The sequence below is a fragment of the Salmo salar genome, chromosome 15 (assembly GCF_965601325.2).
Source record: "Salmo salar chromosome 15, fSalSal1, whole genome shotgun sequence".
Lineage (NCBI taxonomy): Eukaryota > Metazoa > Chordata > Actinopteri > Salmoniformes > Salmonidae > Salmo > Salmo salar.
This window is the reverse complement of record NC_138305.1, coordinates 24,838,993-24,864,193: the sequence shown is the minus strand read 5'-3', so window position 1 is coordinate 24,864,193 and position 25,201 is coordinate 24,838,993. Positions and strand designations below refer to the sequence as shown.

At 44.6% G+C, this 25,201-nt stretch overlaps 1 protein-coding gene across 4 annotated transcripts in view; it reads left to right on the top strand.

Annotated features, from left to right (window-relative positions):
- The window catches only part of LOC106571044 (kinesin-like protein KIF13B), a 59,982-nt gene that overhangs the window by 10,641 nt on the left and 24,140 nt on the right, over positions 1–25,201 (top strand). For all 4 annotated transcript variants that reach the window (XM_082961620.1, XM_082961619.1, XM_082961618.1 and 1 more), the window contains exons 7-22: positions 118–210; positions 633–813; positions 1,122–1,209; positions 1,404–1,538; positions 2,152–2,264; positions 2,393–2,504; positions 4,156–4,368; positions 10,818–10,928; positions 11,110–11,244; positions 11,431–11,561; positions 12,946–13,032; positions 13,194–13,381; positions 13,550–13,802; positions 14,129–14,291; positions 16,068–16,214; positions 18,219–18,368. In XM_082961620.1, coding sequence (XP_082817746.1) covers positions 118–210; positions 633–813; positions 1,122–1,209; positions 1,404–1,538; positions 2,152–2,264; positions 2,393–2,504; positions 4,156–4,368; positions 10,818–10,928; positions 11,110–11,244; positions 11,431–11,561; positions 12,946–13,032; positions 13,194–13,381; positions 13,550–13,802; positions 14,129–14,291; positions 16,068–16,214; positions 18,219–18,368 — 2,300 coding nt within the window. The remainder of the gene's footprint in view (positions 1–117; positions 211–632; positions 814–1,121; positions 1,210–1,403; positions 1,539–2,151; positions 2,265–2,392; positions 2,505–4,155; positions 4,369–10,817; positions 10,929–11,109; positions 11,245–11,430; positions 11,562–12,945; positions 13,033–13,193; positions 13,382–13,549; positions 13,803–14,128; positions 14,292–16,067; positions 16,215–18,218; positions 18,369–25,201) is intronic.

Here is a 25,201-nt window from a genome sequence, read left to right as displayed (position 1 = left end):
GAAAGGAACAGACCTGGAGAACCAGCCTCTTGTCTTCAGGGAAGAGAAATCTCTGCCTTGGAGAAAGATCCACATATTCTAATGCAACTCAGTTGGAATGTAATGTGTGTCTCTCAGGTCAAGATGTCGTGTTCCAGTGCCTTGGAGAAAGTCTTCTGGACAATGCCTTCTTGGGCTATAACGCCTGTATCTTCGCTTATGGACAGACAGGTTGGTACCAGTCAATTAATCAATTGTATTTTATAAATCCCTTTTTACATCAGCAGTTAGCCAGTCTAAAACCCCAAAGAACAAGCGATGCAGAAACATAGTGGCTAGGAAAAACTCCCTAGAAATGCGGGAACCTAGAAAGGCAGGAATTACCATATTAGAGTAGTTACTCAGATATTCAATAACACTCCATGTGACACACTTCAAACTCGGTTCAAGCACTTTTAGTCCAATTTATTCTTTTGCATTTTCTCAAGAAAAAGCTTTTGGCCTGTGACTTAATTGGCAGTGCCTCACCTCTCTAGCTTTGATTGGCTGAGCCCTCCTGATCCAGTGATTTATTATTATTTTTTTTTTTTTTTTTTCATTGGCTAAACTTCACTGATCCTCGGAATTTGATTTGTCTGTGTGCCCCCCACCAGGCTCTGGGAAGTCGTACACCATGATGGGTTCGTCAGAGCAGCCAGGTCTGATCCCGCGGCTGTGCAGCTCTCTGTTTGACCGAACCCTACTGGAACAGAGGGAGGGAGAGAGCTTCACTGTCGAGGTCTCCTTTATGGAGATCTACAACGAGAAGGTTCGGGATCTACTGGATCCCAAAGGGTGAGGAGAACAGGAACTCAGTTTTTGTGATGATTTTTATTTTTTTGATTTTATCCACATCAAGTTTTTAAAATGTTTTAATCCACAGTAAAAGACAGATAAACATGAGTAAAAGAGAGCCGTCCCTTTGCTACATCCTGGGTTAACACACTGAACACTAACATTCATATCGCTGCTTAAAGATGGTCTCTCTCACACATGATGAAAACATTTATTCCAAGTGATCAAGGGTAGAAAAGTTTTTTTTTTTTTTTTTGTCGTCCCCCCAAAAGGATCGTCTGTAATGATAACAACCTGTCTGTTCTCAGAAGTCGTCAGGCCCTGCGAGTGAGAGAACACAAGGTGTTCGGGCCTTACGTTGATGGTCTGTCCCGTCTGGCTGTAGCCTGCTATAAGGTGCTCCTATATAGTTGTTTTAAGTCTTATATCATTTTGTTTACCTCTGTTGGCCCAGGTTGGTCTCATTGGAATAACATTTATTTTTCAAGAGAGGACTGGTGTTGCTACTATATCTAAATGCTTACATTAGAGAGACCAGCCAATACAATCTCTCTTTCTCTCTCTTTCTCTCTCTTTCCCTCTCTCTGCAGGACATAGAGTGTCTGATGTCAGAAGGTAACAAGTCTCGTACAGTAGCAGCCACCAATATGAACGAGGAGAGCAGCAGGTCCCACGCCGTCTTCAACATCATCCTCACACACACAGTCACGGACCTGGGTTCTGGGGTAGGTCCAACACACACTGTCACGGACCATCACTAAATCACTGGACATTCATCTAAAGTAATTTAATTAACAAAAAAATACTTTCAATTTTGCTCCACTGCCTTTATTTTCTGCAGCTGGCTTTGTTGCGAACGTTGTGTTGCCAACAAATTACCTTTTCCATAGAGCTCCATTTAGAGCCATGTGGTGTTTCGTAGAGCTCCATTTAGAGCCATGCGGTGTTTCGTAGAGCTCCATTTAGAGCCATGCGGTGTTTCGTAGCGCTCCATTTAGAGCCATGCGGTGTTTCGTAGCGCTCCATTTAGAGCCATGCGGTGTTTCGTAGCGCTCCATTTAGAGCCATGCGGTGTTTCGTAGCGCTCCATTTAGAGCCATGCGGTGTTTCGTAGCGCTCCATTTAGAGCCATGCGGTGTTTCGTAGCGCTCCATTTAGAGCCATGCGGTGTTTCGTAGCGCTCCATTTAGAGCCATGTGGTGTTTCGTAGCGCTCCATTTAGAGCCATGCGGTGTTTTGTAGCGCTCCATTTAGAGCCATGTGGTGTTTTGTAGCGCTCCATTTAGAGCCATGTGGTGTTTCGTAGAGCTCCATTTAGAGCCATGTGGTGTTTCGTAGACGAGTGGTGAGAAGGTCAGTAAGCTGAGTCTGGTGGATCTGGCCGGCAGTGAGAGAGCTGCTAAGACTGGAGCTACTGGAGAGAGAATGAAGGAAGGAAGCAACATCAACAAGTATGTTCTCTAGATCTCTCTCTCATCTCTCTGTCTTTCTCTCTCTCTCTCTCACCTCTGTCTCAAAATGTAACACACTTTGATGTCTTCATATTTTTCTTAACATTCATTACTGTGGGTGTGGCCAGGTCTCTAAGCACACTGGGCTTGGTGATCTCAGCGCTGGCAGACCAAGGAGCAGGGAAGAACAAGACCAAGTTTGTTCCCTACAGAGACTCCGTTCTGACCTGGCTACTCAAGGTAGGCCTAGCCATAATTCCATTATATGGGTTATTACCGTTTCACATTCTCCAACTGTAACAGTATTGACCTGGTCTCTCCTTCCACACTACATACAGTATCAGTCAAAAGTTTGGACACGCCTGCTCATTCCAGGGTTTTTCTTTATTTTTACTATTTTCTCATTGTAGAATAATAGAAGACGTCAACACTATGGAATAATGTAGTAATTAAAAAAGTGAAGAATCTCAAATATAAAATATATTTTGATTTGTTTAACAAAGTAGCCACCCTTTGCCTTGACAGCTTTGCACACTCTTGGCATTCTCTCAACCTGCTTCATGAGGTAGTCACCTGGAATGCTTTTCAATTAACAGGTGTGCCTTGTCAAGTTAATTTGTGGAATTTCTTTCCGTCCTAATGCATTTAAGCCAATCGGTCGTGTTGTGATAAGGTAGGGGGGTATACAGAAGATAGACCAAGTCCATATTATGGCAAGAACATCTCAAATAAGCGAAGAGAAACGACAGTCGCAAAAACCATTAAGCGCTATGATAAAACTGGCTCTCATGAGGACCGCCACAGGAAAGGAAGACCCAGTGTTACCTCTGCTGCAGAGAATAAGTTAATTAGAGTTACCAGCCTCAGAAATTGCAGCCCAAATAAATGTTTCACAGAGTTCAAGTAACAGACACATCTCAACATCAACTGTTCAGAGAAGACTGCGTGAATCAGGCCTTCATGGTTGAATTGCTACAAAGAAACCACTACTAAAGGACACCAATAATAATAAGAGACTTGCTTGGGCCAAGAAACACGAGCAATGGACATTTTAGACCGGTGGAAATCTGTCCTTTGGTCTGATGAGTCCAAATTTGAGATTTTTGTTTCCTACCGCCGTGTCTTTGTGAGACGCAGAGTAGGTGAACGGATGATCTCCGCATGTGTGAATCCCACGTGAAGCATGGAGGAGGAGGTGTGATTGTGTGGGGGTGCTTTGCATGTGACAATGTTGGTGATTTATTTAGAATTCATGGCACACTTAACCAGCATGGCTACCACAGCATTCTGCAGTGATATGCCATCCCATCTGGTTTGTGCTTAGTGGGACTATCATTTGTGTTTCAACAGGACAATGACCCGACACACCTCCAGGCTGTGTAAGGGCTATTTGACCAAGAAGGAGAGTGATGGAGTGCTGCCTCAGATGACCTGGCCTCCACAATCACCCGACCTCAACCCAATTGAGATGGTTTGGGATGAGTTGGACTGCAGAGTTAAAAATCAGCAGTCAACAAGTGCTCAGCATATGTGGGAACTCCTTTAAGACAATTGGAAAAGCATTCCAAGTGACGCTTCTTGAGAGAATGCCAAGAGTGCGCAAAGCTGTCATCAAGGCAAAGGATGGCTACTTTGAAGAATCTAAAATATATTTTAATTTGTTCAACACTTTTTGTTTACTACATGGTTCCATATATGTGTTATTTCATATTTGTGATGTCTTCACTATTATTCTACAATGTAGAAAATAGTCAAAAAGAAAAATTCTTTAATGAGTAGGTGTGTCCAAACTTTTGAGTGATACTGTATGTGGAAAAACTGTTTGTTTTTTAAATGGAGTAACCACATCTTCAGATTTCACGTTCCTTGTGTCTTTTTCCTCCCTCTACAGGACAGTCTGGGTGGTAACAGCAGGACAGCCATGGTGGCCACGGTGAGTCCAGCAGCTGATAACTATGACGAGACGTTGTCCACGCTGCGCTATGCTGACCGGGCTAAGAGCATCGTCAACCACGCCGTCGTCAATGAAGACCCCAACGCACGCATCATCAGAGAGCTACGGGAGGAGGTGGAAAAACTACGAGACCAGCTCACTGAGGCTGAGGTACTGAACGGTTAATAATTATATAACAGGCATCCCCAGCTTACTGAGGCGGAGGTACACATCGACTGTGAAACTTTCGTAACTTTACACAATGCTGCCATCTTGAACAGCTCTTACCTTGGTGAGACTAACATGGATTAATGATCAATGAAAACCTTTCAGACTACTGATTAGTAGCTAACGGCTAGACTTAGAACACAGGTTGAATGACTTGTGGCTTGTGGTTGAATGAGAGTAGTCTCGTTTTTACAGCCCCATCCCTCAGCTTAAGTGACTGCTGCTGGGTTGTGTGTCTTCTCTCTGTCAGTCTATAAAAGCCCCAGATCTGAAGGAGAGGAATGTGTGTGTTATAATGTGTGTGTGTGTGTGTGTGTGTGTGTGTGTGTGTGTGTGTGTGTGTGTGTGTGTGTGTGTGTGTGTGTGTGTGTGTGTGTGAGTTAACAGCAGCTGGTGTGTGTGATGTCTAATGTTAAGGAAGTCTCGAGGTTCTACTCGCCTGAGTTAGAATACCTCATGATAAGCTGTAGACCATACTATTTACTATGAGTTTTCATCCATTTACTATCACAAACTTATGCTGGCACTAAGACTGCACTCTACGAGCAAACAAGAAAATGCATTAACACCCCCCCTTGCACTAACTCACAAACGCTGCTGTTACTGTTTATTATCTATCCTGTTGCCAAGTTACTTTACCCCAACCTATACAGTGCCTTCGGAAAGTATTCAGACCCCTTGCCTTTCTCCACATTTTGTGACGTTACAGCCTTATCTTAAAATGGATCAAATAAAATCAATTCCTCATCAATCTAAACACAATACCCCATAATGACAAAGAGAAAACGGGTTTTTAGACATTTTTTCAAAAGTATTAAATATAAATAATATAAATACCTTATTTACATAAGTATTCAGCCCCTTTGCTATGAGACTCGAAATTGAGCTCAGGTGCTTCCTGTTTCCATTGATCATCCTTGAGATGTTTCTACAACTTGATTGCAGTCCACCTGTGGTAAGTTCAATTGATTGGACATGATTTGAAAGGCACACACCTGTCTATGTAAGGTCCCACAGTTGACAGTGCATGTCAGAGCAAAAACCAACCCATGAAGTCTAAGGAATTGTCCGCAGAACTCCCAGACAGGTTTGTGTCGGCACAGATCTGGGGAAGGGTAACAAAAAGATGTCTACAGCATTGAAGGTCTCCAAGAACACAGTGGTCACAGTGGCCGAGCCAAACTGAACAATCGGGAGAGAAGATATTGGTCAAGGAAGTGACCAAGAACCCGATGGTCACTCTGACGGAGCTCCAGAGTTCCTCTGTTGAGATGGCAGAACATTCCAGAAGGACAAATGTCTCTGCAGCTGTCCACCAATCAGGCCTTTATGGTAGAGAGGCCCGATTTGGAGTTTTCCAAAGGGCACCTAAAGAACTCTGACCATGAGAAACAAGATTCTCTGGTTTAATGAAACCAAAATTGAACTCTTTGGCCTGAATACCAAGCAACACATCTGAAGGGAACCTGGCCCCATCTCTATGGTGAAGCATGGTGGTGGCATTATCATGCTGTGGGGATGTTTTTCAGTGGCAGTGACTGGGAGACTAGTCAGGGTCGAGGCAAAGCCAGAGCCCGTACTTGAACCCGATCGAACATCTCTGGAGAGACCTGAAAATAGCTCTGCAACAACGCACCCCATCCCAGAGAGAGGATCTGCAGAGAAGAATGGGAGAAACTCCCCAAATACAGATGTGCCAAGCTTGTAGCGTCATACCCAAGAAGATGCGATGCTGTAATCGCTGCAAAGGTGTGTTGTGACGTGACTATTAATCTGCCGGCTTCAACTGTATCTATATATCTTTAGCGTTTAAGCCGGCAGATTACATACACCTTAGCCAAGTACATTTTAAACTCAGTTTTTCACAATTCCTGACATTAAATCCTAGTAAAAGTTCCCTGTCTTAGGTCAGTTAGGATCACCACTTTATTTTAAGAATGTGAAATGTCAGAATAATAGTAGAGAGAGTGATTGATTTGAGCTTTTATTTCTTTCATCACATTCCCAGTGGGTCAGAAGTTTACATACACTCAATTAGTATTTGGTAGCATTACCTTTAAATTGTTTAACTTGGGTCAAATGTTTCGGGTAGCCTTCCACAAGCTTCCCACAATAAGTTGGCTGAGTTTTGGCCCATTCCTCCTAATAGAGCTGGTGTAACTGAGTCAGGTTTGTAGGCCTCCTTGCTCGCACACGGTTTTTCAGTTCTGCCCACAAATTTGCAATATAGGATTAAGGTCAGGGCTTTGTATTGGAGTGGCCATCACCTTGACTTTGTTGTCCTTAAGCCATTTTGCCACAACTTTGGAACTATGCTTGGGGTCATTGTCCATTTGGAAGACCCATTTGCGACCAAGCTTTAACTTCCTGACTGATGTCTTGAGATGTTGCTTCAATATATCCACATAATTTTCCTGCCTCATGATGCCATCGATTTTGTGAAGTGCACCAGTCCCTCCTGCAGCAAAGCACCCCCACAACATGATGCTGCCACCCCCGTGCTTCACGGTTGGGATGGTGTTCTTCAGGTTGCAAGCCTCCCCCTTTTTCCTCCAAATTTAACAATGGTCATTGTGGCCAAACAGTTCTGTTTTTGTTTCATCAGACCAGAGGACATTTCTCCAAAAAAGTACGATATTTTTCCCAATGTGCAGTTGCAAACCGTAGTCTGGCTTTTTTTGGGGGCGGTTTTGGAGCCAGTGCCTTGTTCCTTGCTGAGCGGCCTGTCAGGTTATGTCGATATAGGACTCGTTTTACTGTGGATATAGATACTTTTGTACCTGTTTTTCCTCCAGCACAAGGTCCTTTGCTGCTGTTCTGGGATTGATTTGCACTTTTCGCACCAAAGTACGTTCATCTCGAGGAGACAGAACGTGTCTCCTTCCTGAGCGGTATGACGGCTGCGTGGTCCCATGGTGTTTATACTTGCGTACTATTGTTTGTACAGATGGATGTGGTACCTTCAGGCGTTTGGAAATTTCTCCCAAGGATGAACCAGACTTGTGGAGGTCTACAATTTATTTTCTGAGGTCTTGGCTGATTTAATTTAGATTTTCCCATGATGTCAAGCAAAGAGGCACTGAGTTTGAAGGTAGGCCTTGAAATACATCCACAGGTACACCTCCAATTGACTCAAATGATGTAATTTAGCCTATCAGAAGCTTCTAAAGCCATGACATCATTTTCTGGATTTTTTTTTTAAAGACACTATGTTGACTGTGCATGTGAACTTCTGACCCACTGGAATTGTGATATAGTGAATTATAAGTGAAATAATCTGTCTGTAAACAATTGTTGGGAAAATTACTTGTGTCATGCACAAAGTAATGTCCTAACCGACTTGCCAAAACTATAGTTTGTTAACAAGAAATTTGAGGAGTTGTTGAAAAACAAGTTTTAATGACTCCAACCTAAGTGTATATAAACTTCCGACTTCAACTGTATCACTTACATGAATAACAGTCAATTATGAATTACCTCATCAATCTCATTCCGAACGTCGCATAATCCTTTGATTCGCAAGAAACCCAAGCCTTTCTGAATATTCAGTACTACACAAACTGATTTAATCATTTATTTACTAACACAGAATACACAGTCGTTGCCAAAAGTTTTGAGAATGACACAAATATTAATTTTCACAAAGTCTGCTGCCTTAATTTGTATGATGGCAATTTGCATATACTCCAGAACGTTATGAAGAGTGATCAGATAAATTGCAATTAATTGCAAAGTCCCTCTTTGCCATGCAAATGAACTGAATCCCCCAAAAACATTTTCACTGCATTTCAGCCCTGCCACAAAAGGACCAGCTGACATCATGTCAGTGATTCCCTCGTTAACACAGGTGTGAGGCTGTGTTAACGAGAGATCACTCTGTCATGCTGATTTGAGTTCGAATAACAGACTGGAAGCTTCAAAAGGAGGGTGGTGCTTGGAATCATTGTTCTTCCTCTGTCAATCATGGTTACCTGCAAGGAAACACGTGCCATCATCATTGCTTTGCACATAAAGGGCCTCACAGGCAAGGATCTTGCTGCCAGTAAGATATTAAAGAAATTTTCTCTGAATCCCCTTTCCCATTGTTTGGGGCATCCGGAAAAAAGCTTGTCCGGAGAAGACAAGGTGAGCGCTACCATCAGTCCTGTGTCATGCCAACAGTAAAGCATGCTGAGATCATTCATGTGTGGGGTTGCTTCTCAGCCAAGGGAGTGGGCTCACTCATAATTTTGCCTAAGAACACAACCATGAATAAAGAATGGTACCAACACATCCTCTGAGAGCAACTTCTCCCAACCATCCAGGAACAGTTTGGTGACGAACAATGCCTTTTCCAGCATGATGGAGCACCTTGCCATAAGGCAAAAGTGATAACTAAGTGGCTCGGGGAACAAAACATCTATATTTTGGGTCCATGGCCAGGAATCTCCCCAGACCTTAATCCCATTGAGAACTTGTGGGCAATCCTCAAGAGGCGGGTGGACAAACAAAACCCCACAAATTCTGACAAACTCCAAGCATTGCTTATGCAAGAATGGGCTGCCATCAGTCAGGATGTGGCCCAGAAGTTAATTGACAGCATGCCAGGGCGGATTGCAGAGGTCTTGAAAAAGAAGGGTCAACACTGCAAATATTGACTCTTTGCATCAACTTCATGTAATTGTCAATAAAAGCATTTGACACTTATGAAATGCTTGTAAATATACTTCAGAATTCCATAGTAACATCTGACAAAAATATCTACAGACACTGAAGCAGCAAACTTAGTGGAAATTAATATTTGTGTCATTCTTAAAACTTTTGGCCACGACTGTACACACTTACATGAGATAAAAGTCAATAGTGGGCTGACGAGATATGACGGTGTTACACATGGAGATGGAGGGGTAGGTAATGAGAGGGAGTAAGACAACACTTGGATACATTTGGAAGCTACGCTCAGGTAAATATTTATAGTTAGCACCCTAACCACTGGTTATTTGGATTAGAAATGTAATATATATATTTATGAGTAGCTGTCCTTGATCGTAGTTACATCTCTGTTGAACTCGATGACTCCTATAGTGAAGTTGTTGATGTATGTAAGGCTCTGGTTTGTCCACCGGAAGTCACATTGTCCTTTGTAGAGCTTCTCTGGTAGTGGAGTGTTTGTTAGAAGAGACTTCAGATGTACCAACGGTGGTCTGTGGGGATTCTCCTTCCCACCTTGTGTCTTTAGTCAAAGTTCTAGGTCCTCTTTTACATGCATCGCTGCAGACTTTGAAGGTTTCTGGTCTCCTAGGTGAGGTTATCTTCTCTTATAGTGTTGGGGTTGAGAGCTTTGGAGTTTCTCACCATTTCAACGTGTAGACTAACGTCTCACGTCTTTTGGTATCGATGATTGATTGCTTGTTCAGGGTTCAGCTCCTGACTACACGCCAGTAGTAACCCGGCAATGTTTGGGTCTCACCATTTTCAGCCGTGTAGCCACCACTCCACACTGTCTGGTCTTGTAGTTTTAACCATTTGTAACGTTCAGCTCATGCTGTACGTCGGCTGGTCTGTAGAGTTGAATTCTTTAGTGAGTCATTTTAAGCACTCTGGCCAAAGGGGTGTTCTGTCATGCTGATGCTAACTCTGAGGTCACTTGGGCGTGACTGGGCGCAAGTTTATATGAAAAACAACTATCTCATTTAGAAGGCAAAAATCACATGTTTATCTTCACAAAACTATATGTTTAATATATTTCTACCACATTTAGATGTAAACTTGATACATAGGACGCATACACTTTCACAGTTACTTTGTCATACCATCCTTAATGACATCACAAAATAATAAACCACATGACAGGATAATTCTTTAGATCCCCCATGGAACATTAATAACATTCCTGTGTTATGAATATTGTTCCAAAGGTCTTCTGTAGACAAAGGGATTTGTTTCCCAGTACTGCAGGGCAAGAAAGAGTTTCTGCAAACTATTTATTACCGGCTGTTAAGTCATAAACCCCACCCCTCCCCCCTTCGCTCTGGCTATCTGTCAGCCATGTGCCAAGCTGATCTCATGACAGGTGCTTCAACAAAGTACTCAGTAAAGGGTCTGAATACTTGTGTAAATGTCATATTTCATGTTTTTTATTTTTAATAAATTACTTTCTGAATACTTTCCAAAGAACTATATGTACATATCTTCCTCCATTACCTCGTACCCCTGGTCATGGACTCAGTACTGGTACTCTGTGTATATAGACAAGTTATCATTAGTCATTGTCTGTTATTTTTCTCTTCTGTTTCTCTCTGCATTGTTGGGAAGGGCCTGTATTAAGCATTTCACTGTTAGTCTACATCTGTTGTTTGACCAAGCATGTGATGAATAAAATGTCTATTTGATTTGTCTCTTCTCCCTGTCAGTCCATGAAGGCTCCAGATCTGAAGGACAGGCTGGAGGAATCGGAGAAGCTGATCCAGGAGATGACTGTTAGCTGGGAGCAGAAACTATGCAAGACCGAGGCAGTCGCTCAGGTAGCTACACGTACATTTCTCTGCTCTGTCCTGCTGTACTGATCGTTTTCTGTGTTTTTATTATGTTTCTTTCCTCACAAGCAGCTAGAATCTCTAAGTATCTCTCTCCTGTCTACGATTGTCTACTGTCTTCAGTTGTCTACTCCTTTTTACTACTGTCCACTGTGTGTGTGTGCTGTAGGAGAGACAGAAACAGTTGGAGTCTCTAGGTATCTCTCTCCAGTCGTCTGGCATCAGAGTGGTAGATGACAAGTGTTTCCTTGTCAACCTCAACGCTGACCCCGCCCTCAACGAACTGCTGGTCTACTACCTAAAGGTACCGTCAGCAACTTAACATCCTATTTACAGATCTTAAAGCTACAATCTGGGATATATATTTTATTTTTTTCATGGTAGTGATTGAGTCCCGTGTGTAGGATCACACGCGTGCGGGCTTGGCTGATGTAATAACGTATTAACCCACCTCTCTATGGTCTGTCCCATGTTTGTGTCCCGTGTGTAGGAGCACACGCGTGTGGGCTCTGCTGACTCTCAGGATATCCAGCTGTGTGGTATGGCCATCCACCCTGAGCACTGTGTCATCAATATCACTGCTGAGACTGGAGTGGTGCTCACACCACACCGCACCGCACGGTAGGGCTGCACACACACACACCGCACCGCACGGTAGGGCTGCACACACACACACCGCACCGCACGGTAGGGCTGCACACACCGCACCGCACGGTAGGGCTGCACACACCGCACGGTAGGGCTGCACACACACACCGCACCGCACGGTAGGGCTGCACACACACCGCACCGCACGGTAGGGCTGCACACACACACACCGCACCGCACGGTAGGGCTGCACACACACACACCGCACCGCACGGTAGGGCTGCACACACACACACCGCACCGCACGGTAGGGCTGCACACACACACACCGCACCGCACGGTAGGGCTGCACACACACACACACCGCACCGCACGGTAGGGCTGCACACACACACACACACACACACACACACCGCACCGCACCGCACTGTAGGGCTGCACACACACACACACACACCGCACCGCACTGTAGGGCTGCACACACACACACACACACCGCACCGCACGGTAGGGCTGCACACACACACACACACACCGCACCGCACGGTAGGGCTGCACACACACACACACACACCGCACCGCACGGTAGGGCTGCACACACACACACACACCGCACCGCACGGTAGGGCTGCACGCACGCGCACACACACACACACACACACCGCACGGTAGGGCTGCACACACGCACACACACACACACACACCGCACCGCACGGTAGGGCTGCACGCACACACACACACACACACCGCACCGCACGGTAGGGCTGCACGCACACACACACACACCGCACCGCACGGTAGGGCTGCACGCACACACACACACACCGCACCGCACGGTAGGGCTGCACGCACACACACACACACCGCACCGCACGGTAGGGCTGCACGCACACACACCGCACCGCACGGTAGGGCTGCACGCACACACACACACACCGCACCGCACGGTAGGGCTGCACGCACACACACACACCGCACCGCACGGTAGGGCTGCACGCACACACACACACCGCACCGCATGGTAGGGCTGCACACACACACACACACACACACACACACACACGCACACACACACCGCAACGCACGGTAGGGCTACACACACACACCGCAACACACGGTAGGGCTGCACACACACACACACACACACACACCGCAACACACGGTAGGGCTGCACACACACACACACACACCGCAACGCACGGTAGGGCTGCACACACACACCGCAACACACGGTAAGGCAGCACACACACACAAACACACACACACACTGCAACGCACGGTAGCGCTAAACATACACACACACACACGCACACCGCCACGCACGGAACAAAACTGCTAGAACTACACCAACCTGCTATAGTTAATTTCTGTCATATCTACTGTAATTAGTCATGAATGTCTCCGTCTCTGTCTGCAGTACGTGTGTGAATGGCTCTTCAGTCACCAACCCAGTCCAGCTTCACCATGGAGACCGCATCCTGTGGGGAAATAACCACTTCTTCAGGTTGAGTTTACAGATCAGCTGTCTCCCTCTACTAGAGTGACAGCTGTTATGATCTATTGAAGCCATTTATGTCTATGCACAAACACTGTTGTTTTGGTCTAAGCCTCTCTCTCTCTCGCTCTTTCGCTATCGCTCTCTCTCGCTCTTTCGCTCACTCTTAGGATCAACCTGCCCAGACACCTGGCCCATGCGGGGGGTGAGGATGAGGAGGGTGGTGTGATGAAGAGTTGCCTCAGTACTGACCAGTTGGAGGTGGACTTTGATACGGCCAGTGACGTCTCCAGCGAGGTCAGCTTCGGATACGATTTCGCCCAGACAGAGGTCATGATGAAAGGCATGGGCAACAACGGTGACAATTACATTTTACATTGTAGTCATTTTGCAGACACTCTTAGCCAGAGAGACTTCCATTGCATTCATCTAAGGTAGATACAGACATCATGTTCAGAATGAGAAGTTTATATTCAGCTCAGCAGTCTGTTCACAGCAGTCCCTCCCCTTCCTCCCTCCCTCTCAGACCCCATGCAGTCTGTCCTCCAGACGTTGGAGCGACAGCACGAGGAGGAGAAGAGGACGGCTCTGGAGCGCCAGAGACAGATGTACGAGCAGGAGCTGCAGCAGCTGAGGAAGCGGCTCCCTTCTGCAGAGAAACACACCTTGCTGCTGCAGGGCCCTGGGCATGCAGGCCTGGAGCCAGCCGGACCCTCAGCAGCATCGCTCGCATCATCACCCTGCGTCCAGACACGCATGCGCCGCTGGAGTGAGGACAGGTGAGGGGTCAAGAGTTAAACGGCCACGGAATAAGTTACTTTGACACAACTCCCCATACATACTGAATCAGCAGGAATCATCTAGATCATCACATAGTAACTGACAGGTTGGTCCAAATCTCTCAGTGCTGTAGAGAGGCGGTGATGACTCGGAACAGATCCTCAGAGCTAACCTGCTGGTCCTAAAACCATCCCTAACCCTCTGTCTCTCTCTCTGTGCTGTAGAGAGGCCATGATGACTCATAGACTGAGGGAACAGATCGTCAGAGCTAACCTGCCGGTCCTAAAACCATCCCTAACCCTCTGTCTCTCTCTCCGTGCTGTAGAGAGGCCATGATGACTCGTAGCCTGCGTAGACTGAGGGAACAGATCGTCAGAGCTAACCTGCTGGTGCAGGAGGCTGGCTTCATAGCTGAGGAACTCAACAAGAGGACGGACTACCTGGTCACACTGCAAATACCTGCTGCTAACCTCAATGCCAACAGAAAGGTAGGGTGGTGTGTGTGTAAGAGGGGGAAAGTTCTGTGTTTGTGTGTTTGACTGACTGCACAGTAACTACCATGAAAACACTATCAGCTTTACACTACACAGTCAGACAAATACTGACAAAAGTGCTGTGTTTCTCTACACTGCTTTCATGTGAGGTGTTGCAGTGGGTTGTGTCTCTATCTATCTATCTCTCTCTCTCTCTCTCTCTCTCTCTCTCTCTCTCTCTCTCTCTCTCTCATATATTCATTCATTTTCTTCCCCTCATGCTTTAAACTGTGGAATACCGCAGGGCAGCTGCCTTGGGCCACTTCTTTTTACTTAGAGATATCTATCTAATCAACAACATTATGCCTTATCTGAAACTCAAGCTACTATATTTGCAGATGATACTACAATTTATATATCAAGACAATCGGTTCAATAGGTACAGCAAGCTCTACAAGTGGATCTGGGAAATATCAGGGAGTGGGTTTTCTGGAACAAACTTGTTTTAAACACCAAGAAAACCAGGGTTATGCTGGTCTGTTCCACGAGGAAAAAGCCAAACACATCATGGGATACAATTAAGTATGAGGGGGGGAACAAATTTAGGAAGTGGCAGAAAACAAAGTCTAGGAGTGCAGCATGACAACTGCTTATCATTGTCGCCTCAAATAACTCATCTATGTAAAAATATATATATTAAAACTGCATGCATGATCAAAAGGATAGCTAAATATTTACCAGGAAAGATTCTTAAGTAAATAACCCAAGCATTTATTGGGAGTCAGGTGAACTACTGTTCTGTGATCTGGGGAAATACAACAGCAGGTGAAATTAGGAGGCTACAGATTAATAGGGGCGGCAGGGTAGCCTAGCGGTTAGAGCGTTGGACTAGTAACCGGAAGGTTGCAAGATCGATTCCCCGAGGTGACAAGGTACAAAGTCTGTCGTTCTGCCCCTGAACAAGGCAGTGTTTCTAGGCCATCATTGAAAATAACAATTTGTTCTTAACTGACTTGCCTAGTTAAATAAAGGTAAAATAAATCAAATTAAACGGAACAAAGCAGCAAGGATTGTTTTAAGGTAGAGATATGGTTCTTCTGTTGTAGTCATGCACAATGCTCTTGGTTGGTCATCAATCAACAAGATAATTGAAAGAAACATGCTTATTGTATTTCACATGTACACCATTTAAAAACGACCAAACTGTATTCACAACAGTATTCAGTTGGTAAGAGACAGACATTCAGTAAATACTAGGAATAGATTGTCCATCTGTGTTATCTAGACAGAAAAGAGAAATAGGAAAAATAACATGTCGATTTTAGAGCAGTAAAGAAATTGAATAATATATCTGAGCAAACCAGAAACCTTTCAATATATAAATTCAAACAATACTTTAAAACCATTTTAAATCTAATACATAGGAAAGTTGAGCAGGACAATGGTAGATGGAGTCATTACATTTTTACATTTTAATCATTTAGCAGACGCTCTTATCCAGAGTGACTTACAGTGCATACATTTTTTTGTTATTTTTTTACTTTTTTATTTGTACTGGTCCCCCGTGCGAATCGAACCCACAACCCTGGCGTTGCACACACCATGCTCTACCAACTGAGCCACAATAGACTGTTAGAGTATTTATCTGGTTAATATGTTAGTGTATTATGTCTGTTTGTAACAGTGTGTTATATGTGATCCTATTATAAATTTGTGTTTTAAGGACTTTTGGAAGATTAGTCCAAATGAGGACGAAAAGAGATCCTAATAAAATCTGTCTTCCCTCTCCAGCGTGACGCTGTGCTGAGTGAGCCCGCGGTGGAGGTGAGGCGTAAGGGGAAAGGGAAACAGATCTGGGCTCTGGAGAAGATGGAGAACAGACTGGTGGACATGAGAGAACTGTACCAGGAGTGGAAAGACCATGACGAAGACAACCCTGTGAGTTTACAACGTGTGTGTGTGTGTGAAGCTGAGTGATGTGGTTAACTACTTCTCAGACGCTAGCCTCTAGATTGTCTCCAAGTTTTCCTCTTCCCTCCTGTCCTTCATTGTTCTGATCTAAAATAACAAACCAGAGTTGTTAGAATACCCATACTAACACACTGTATACTACATACTTAATGAGTGTGTATGTATATATACATACCATTAGTTCATTTTAGTATACTGTAAATGAACAGTATCCTTTCAGTTGAGCATACTAGCTCTTCACCTGTCTTCTGAACCCGTTTGACCGTGTTGAAGCTCGCATCCGCTACAAGACCATGGTGCTTGCCTACGGAGCTGTGAAGGGAACGGCACCTCCATACCTTCAGGCTCTGATCAGGCCCTACACCCAAACAAGGGCACTGCGTTCATCCACCTCTGGCCTGCTGGCCCCCCTACCTCTGAGGAAGCACAGTTCCCGCTCAGCCCAGTCAAAACTGTTCGCTGCTCTGGCACCCCAATGGTGGAACAAGCTCCCTCACGACGCCAGGACAGCGGAGTCAATCACCACCTTCCGGAGACACCTGAAACCCCACCTCTTTAAGGAATACCTAGGATAGGATAAAGTAATCCTTCTAACCCCCCCCCCCCCCCCCCCCCCTCCTTAAAAGATTTAGATGCACTATTGTAAAGTGTAAGTCGCTCTGGATAAGAGCGTCTGCTAAATGACTTAAATGTTAAATGTTCTGGAAGTTGATGCTGTTGCTATGCAACCTCTTGCTAGCTAGTTAGCATAACAAATTACTAGTTAGACATTTTACAACTTCGGGTGTGTTCTTAAATTCAATCTGGAGTGCCAGTGCGCTCGTAATTCAGAGCGTTGTCAGATTGTTTGTTGATAAATTCAGAGCGTTGTCAGGTTGTTTGTTGATAAATTCAGAGCGTTGTCAGGTTGTTTGTTGATAAATTCAGAGCGTTGTCAGGTTGTTTGTTGATAAATTCAGAGCGTTGTCAGGTTGTTTGTTGATAAATTCAGAGCGTTGTCAGGTTGTTTGTTGATAAATTCAGAGCGTTGTTTGTTGATAAATTCAGAGCGTTGTTTGTTGATAAATTCAGAGCGTTGTTTGTTGATAAATTCAGAGCGTTGTTTGTTGATAAATTCAGAGCGTTGTCAGGTTGTTTGTTGATAAATTCAGAGCGTTGTTTGTTGATAAATTCAGAGCGTTGTTTGTTTATAAATTCAGAGCGTTTTGCTCTCTGAGCGCACACTGGACGCTCAGGCCGAGGAGTAGGTTTGATTTTAGTTCTGACCTTACCACGGCAGTCAAGCACCCAGGCTAACGTTGGCTAGCTTGCTAGCTAGTTCCAGACACAAACGAGAACACTCTGCCCATTTTACTCTCCCTAGCAGAGCTGGTTAGGCTGTTTTCATGTTATCCAGAGCGTTGGTGACTGTACCTGTGCTGCTGGCAACTATTTAATTATGCTTTTTTTCTGGCATTTTCTTCACATCTGAAAATGTGAAGCCACGCCCATTTCCTGAAGAATTGCATTATGGGCCCTAAAGTATGGAAATAGTGTCCGCTGAGTGTATACTTCATATTTTGGCGAATTTAGCACAACATCCGGGAACTTTTTGGCATACTAACTGTATCCATACTATGACCAGTAAGCATACTATTTACTTAATTCATGTCACAAATAGTACGGTTAGTATGAGTATTCGAACAGAGCTCAGGTGTAAGGCCAACGTAATGACCTACTTCCACCATATTGTTTTCACTGGTCAAGTCTTTTCCAATCATTTCAGATGAAGGAGAGCGTTTAAAAAAGAAAATGATAATAAAAGTGGATAGTGCCCAAGTCTACTGCCTCACCTTGTCTCCCTTCCCGTATCCCTTCCCCTCTCCCCCCCGTCTCTCCCTTCCCCTCTCCTCCTCTCTCTCCCTTTCTCTCTCCCTTCTCCTTTCCCCCCCGTCTCTCCCTTCCCCTCTCCTCCTCTCTCCCCCTGTCTAGGTGATGCGTTCTTACTTCAAGCGTGCCGACCCGTTCTTTGACGAGCAGGAGAACCACAGTCTGATTGGAGTGGCCAATGTGTTTCTGGCCTGTCTCTTCTACGACGTCAAGCTGCAGTACGCTGTACCTATCATCAACCAGAAGGGAGAGGTGTGTGTGTGTTCATTCTATGGCATTAAGCTGCAGTGCCTGTCATCAATCAGATTACGTGGGTGACATGTCAGACAAATATACTAAATGTTCAGTCATTAGTTAACCCTTTACACTCGTACCCGTATACAGGTTGAAAATGGCAGAATTGGACATAAATGCCTACATTCAGAGCTCAGTGGCTGTACAGTAACATGCTATAGATGACGTCAGAGCTCAGTGGCTGTACAGTAACATGCTATAGATGTCAGAGCTCAGTGGCTGTACAGTAACATGCTATAGATGACGTCAGAGCTCAGTGGCTGTACAGTAACATGCTATAGATGACGTCAGAGCTCAGTGGCTGTACAGTAACATGCTATAGATGATGACATTGGCTGTACAGTAACATGCTATAGATGATGTCAGAGCTCAGTGGCTGTACAGTAACATGCTATAGATGTCAGAGCTCAGTGGCTGTACAGTAACATGCTATAGATGATGTCATTGGCTGTACAGTAACATGCTATAGATGTCAGAGCTCAGTGGCTGTACAGTAACATCCTATAGATGATGTCAGAGCTCAGTGGCTGTACAGTAACACGCTATAGATGATGTCAGAGCTCAGTGGCTGTACAGTAACACGCTATAGATGACGTCAGAGCTCAGTGGCTGTACAGTAACATGCTATAGATGATGTCATTGGCAGTACAGTAACATGCTATAGATGATGTCATTGGCTGTACAGTAACATGCTATAGATGTCATTGGCTGTACAGTAACATGCTATAGATGTCAGAGCTCATTGGCTGTACAGTAACACGCTATAGATGATGTCAGAGCTCAGTGGCTGTACAGTAACATGCTATAGATGTCAGCTCAGGGGCTGTACAGTAACATGCTATAGATGACGTCAGAGCTCAGTGGCTGTACAGTAACATGCTATAGATGACATCAGAGCTCAGTGGCTGTACAGTAACATGCTATAGATGATGTCAGCTCAGTGGCTGTACAGTAACATGCTATAAATGATGTCATTGGCTGTACAGTAACATGCTATAGATGTCATTGGCTGTACAGTAACATGCTATAGATGTCAGAGCTCATTGGCTGTACAGTAACACGCTATAGATGATGTCAGAGCTCAGTGGCTGTACAGTAACATGCTATAGATGACGTCAGAGCTCAGTGGCTGTACAGTAACATGCTATAGATGATGTCAGAGCTCAGTGGCTGTACAGTAACATGCTATAGATGACGTCAGAGCTCAGTGGCTGTACAGTAACATGATATAGATGATGTCAGAGCTCAGTGGCTGTACAGTAACATGCTATAGATGACGTCAGAGCTCAGTGGCTGTACAGTAACATGCTATAGATGACGTCAGAGCTCAGTGGCTGTACAGTAACATGCTATAGATGACGTCAGAGCTCAGTGGCTGTACAGTAACATGCTATAGATGATGTCATTGGCTGTACAGTAACATGCTATAGATGATGTCAGAGCTCAGTGGCTGTACAGTAACATGCTATAGATGTCAGAGCTCAGTGGCTGTACAGTAACATGCTATAGATGACGTCAGAGCTCAGTGGCTGTACAGTAACATGCTATAGATGATGTCATTGGCTGTACAGTAACATGCTATAGATGTCAGAGCTCAGTGGCTGTACAGTAACATCCTATAGATGATGTCAGAGCTCAGTGGCTGTACAGTAACACGCTATAGATGATGTCAGAGCTCAGTGGCTGTACAGTAACACGCTATAGATGACGTCATTGGCTGTACAGTAACATGCTATAGATGATGTCATTGGCTGTACAGTAACATGCTATAGATGATGTCATTGGCTGTACAGTAACATGCTATAGATGACATCAGAGCTCAGTGGCTGTACAGTAACATGCTATAGATGATGTCAGAGCTCAGTGGCTGTACAGTAACATGCTATAGATGATGTCATTGGCTGTACAGTAACATGCTATAGCTGTCATTGGCTGTACAGTAACATGCTATAGCTGTCATTGGCTGTACAGTAACATGCTATAGATGTCAGAGCTCAGTGGCTGTACAGTAACATGCTATAGATGTCAGAGCTCAGGGGCTGTACAGTAACATGCTATAGATGACGTCAGAGCTCAGTGGCTGTACAGTAACATGCTATAGATGACATCAGAGCTCAGTGGCTGTACAGTAACATGCTATAGATGATGTCAGCTCAGTGGCTGTACAGTAACATGCTATAGATGATGTCATTGGCTGTACAGTAACATGCTATAGATGTCATTGGCTGTACAGTAACATGCTATAGATGTTAGAGCTCATTGGCTGTACAGTAACACGCTATAGATGATGTCAGAGCTCAGTGGCTGTACAGTAACATGCTATAGATGACGTCAGAGCTCAGTGGCTGTACAGTAACATGCTATAGATGACGTCAGAGCTCAGTGGCTGTACAGTAACATGATATAGATGATGTCAGAGCTCAGTGGCTGTACAGTAACATGCTATAGATGACGTCAGAGCTCAGTGGCTGTACAATAACATGCTATTGATGACGTCAGAGCTCAGTGGCTGTACAGTAACATGCTATTGATGATGTCAGAGCTCAGTGGCTGTACAGTAACATGCTATAGATGATGTCAGAGCTCAGTGGCTGTACAGTAACATGCTATAGATGACGTCAGAGCTCAGTGGCTGTACAGTAACATGCTATAGATGACGTCAGAGCTCAGTGGCTGTACAGTAACATGCTATAGATGTCAGAGCTCAGTGGCTGTACAGTAACATGCTATAGATGATGTCAGAGCTCAGTGGCTGTACAGTAACATGCTATAGATGATGTCAGAGCTCAGTGGCTGTACAGTAACATGCTATAGATCAGGTCAGAGCTCAGTGGCTGTACAGTAACATGCTATAGATCAGGTCAGAGCTCAGTGGCTGTACAGTAACATGCTATAGATGACGTCAGAGCTCAGTGGCTGTACAGTAACATGCTATAGATGACGTCAGAGCTCAGTGGCTGTACAGTAACATGCTATAGATGACGTCAGAGCTCAGTGGCTGTACAGTAACATGCTATAGATGACGTCAGAGCTCAGTGGCTGTACAGTAACATGCTATAGATGACGTCAGAGCTCAGTGGCTGTACAGTAACATGCTATAGATGACGTCAGAGCTCAGTGGCTGTACAGTAACATGCTATAGATGACGTCAGACCTCAGTGGCTGTACAGTAACATGCTATAGATGACGTCATTGGCTGTACAGTAACATGCTATAGATGATGTCAGAGCTCAGTGGCTGTACAGTAACATGCTATAGATGTCAGAGCTCAGTGGCTGTACAGTAACATGCTATAGATGTCAGAGCTCAGTGGCTGTACAGTAACATGCTATAGATGACGTCAGAGCTCAGTGGCTGTACAGTAACATGCTATAGATGTCAGAGCTCAGTGGCTGTACAGTAACATCCTATAGATGATGTCAGAGCTCAGTGGCTGTACAGTAACACGCTATAGATGATGTTAGAGCTCAGTGGCTGTACAGTAACACGCTATAGATGACGTCAGAGCTCAGTGGCTGTACAGTAACATGCTATAGATGATGTCATTGGCTGTACAGTAACATGCTATAGATGATGTCATTGGCTGTACAGTAACATGCTATAGATGATGTCATTGGCTGTACAGTAACATGCTATAGATGACGTCAGAGCTCAGTGGCTGTACAGTAACATGCTATAGATGATGTCAGAGCTCAGTGGCTGTACAGTAACATGCTATAGATGACGTCAGAGCTCAGTGGCTGTACAGTAACATGATATACAGTGGGGAGAACAAGTATTTGATACACTGCCAATTTTGCAGGTTTTCCTACTTACAAAGCATGTAGAGGTCTGTAATTTTTATCATAGGTACACTTCAACTGTGAGAGACTGAATCTAAAACAAAAATCCAGAAAATCACATTGTATGATTTTTAAGTAATTAATTTGCATTTTATTGCATGACATAAGTATTTGATCACCTACCAACCAGTAAGAATTCCGGCTCTCACAGACCTGTTAGTTTTTCATTAAGAAGCCCTCCTGTTCTCCACTCATTACCTGTATTAACTGCACCTGTTTGAACTCGTTACCTGTATAAAAGACACCTGTCCACACACTCAATCAAACAGACTCCAACCTCTCCACAATGGCCAAGACCAGAGAGCTGTGTAAGGATATCAGGGATAAAATTGTAGACCTGCACAAGGCTGGGATGGGCTACAGGACAATAGGCAAGCAGCTTGGTGAGAAGGAAACAACTGTTGGCGCAATTATTAGAAAATGGAAGAAGTTCAAGGTAACGGTCAATCTCCCTTGGTCTGGGGCTCCAAGCAAGTTTTCACCTCGTGGGGCATCAATGATCATGAGGAAGGTGAGGGATCAGCCCAGAACTACACAGCAGGACCTGGTCAATGACCTGAAGAGAGCTGGGACCACAGTCTCAAAGAAAACCATTAGTAACACACTACGCCGTCATGGATTAAAATCCTGCAGCGCACGCAAGGTCCCCCTGCTCAAGCCAGCGCATGTCCAGGCCCATCTGAAGTTTGCCAATGACCATCTGGATGATCCAGAGGAGGAATGGGAGAAGGTCATGTGGTCTGATCAGACAAAAATAGAGCTTTTTGGTCTAAACTCCACTCGCCGTGTTTGGAGGAAGAAGAAGGATGAGTACAACCTCAAGAACACCATCCCAACCGTGAAGCATGGTGGTGGAAACATCATTCTTTGGGGATGCTTTTCTGCAAAGGGGACAGTACGACTGCACCGTATTGAGGGGAGGATGGATGGGGCCATGTATCGCGAGATCTTGGCCAACAACCTCCTTCCCTCAGTAAGAGCATTGAAGATGGGTCGTGGCTGGGTCTTCCAGCATGACAATAACCTGAAACACACAGCCAGGGCAACTAAGGATTGGCTCCGTAAGAAGCATCTCAAGGTCCTGGAGTGGCCTAGCCAGTCTCCAGACCTGAACCCAATAGAAAATCTTTGGAGGGAGCTGAAAGTCCGTATTGCCCAGCGACAGCCCCGAAACCTGAAGGATCTGGAGAAGGTCTGTATGGAGGAGTGGGCCAAAATCCCTGCTGCAGTGTGTGCAAACCTGGTCAAGAACTACAGGAAACATATGATCTCTGTAATTGCAAACAAAGGTTTCTGTACTAAATATTAAGTTCTGCTTTTCTGATGTATCAAATACTTATGTCATGCAATATAAATGCAAATTAATTACTTAAAAATCATACAATGTGATTTTCTGGATTTTTGTTTTAGATTCCGTCTCTCACAGTTGAAGTGTACCTATGATAAAAATTACAGACCTCTACATGCTTTGTAAGTAGGAAAACCTGCAAAATTGGCAGTGTATCAAATACTTGTTCTCCCCACTGTAGATGATGTCAGAGCTCAGTGGCTGTACAGTAACATGCTATTGATGACGTCAGAGCTCAGTGGCTGTACAGTAACATGCTATTGATGATGTCAGAGCTCAGTGGCTGTACAGTAACATGCTATAGATGATGTCAGAGCTCAGTGGCTGTACAGTAACATGCTATAGATGACATCAGAGCTCAGGGGCTGTACAGTAACATGCTATAGATGTCAGAGCTCAGTGGCTGTACAGTAACATGCTATAGATCAGGTCAGAGCTCAGTGGCTGTACAGTAACATGCTATAGATCAGGTCAGAGCTCAGTGGCTGTACAGTAACATGCTATAGATGACGTCAGAGCTCAGTGGCTGTACAGTAACATGCTATAGATGACGTCAGAGCTCAGTGGCTGTACATTAACATGCTATAGATGACGTCAGAGCTCAGTGGCTGTACAGTAACATGCTATAGATGACGTCAGAGCTCAGTGGCTGTACAGTAACATGCTATAGATGACGTCAGAGCTCAGTGGCTGTACAGTAACATGCTATAGATGACGTCAGAGCTCAGTGGCTGTACAGTAACATGCTATAGATGACGTCAGAGCTCAGTGGCTGTACAGTAACATGCTATAGATGATGTCATTGGCTGTACAGTAACATGCTATAGATGATGTCAGAGCTCAGTGGCTGTACAGTAACATGCTATAGATGTCAGAGCTCAGTGGCTGTACAGTAACATGCTATAGATGATGTCATTGGCTGTACAGTAACATGCTATAGATGTCAGAGCTCAGTGGCTGTACAGTAACATCCTATAGATGATGTCAGAGCTCAGTGGCTGTACAGTAACACGCTATAGATGATGTCAGAGCTCAGTGGCTGTACAGTAACACGCTATAGATGACGTCAGAGCTCAGTGGCTGTACAGTAACATGCTATAGATGATGTCATTGGCTGTACAGTAACATGCTATAGATGATGTCATTGGCTGTACAGTAACATGCTATAGATGATGTCATTGGCTGTACAGTAACATGCTATAGATGACATCAGAGCTCAGTGGCTGTACAGTAACATGCTATAGATGATGTCAGAGCTCAGTGGCTGTACAGTAACATGCTATAGATGATGTCATTGGCTGTACAGTAACATGCTATAGATGTCATTGGCTGTACAGTAACATGCTATAGATGTCAGAGCTCATTGGCTGTACAGTAACACGCTATAGATGATGTCAGAGCTCAGTGGCTGTACAATAACATGCTATAGATGTCAGAGCTCAGGGGCTGTACAGTAACATGCTATAGATGACGTCAGAGCTCAGTGGCTGTACAGTAACATGCTATAGATGACATCAGAGCTCAGTGGCTGTACAGTAACATGCTATAGATGATGTCAGCTCAGTGGCTGTACAGTAACATGCTATAGATGATGTCATTGG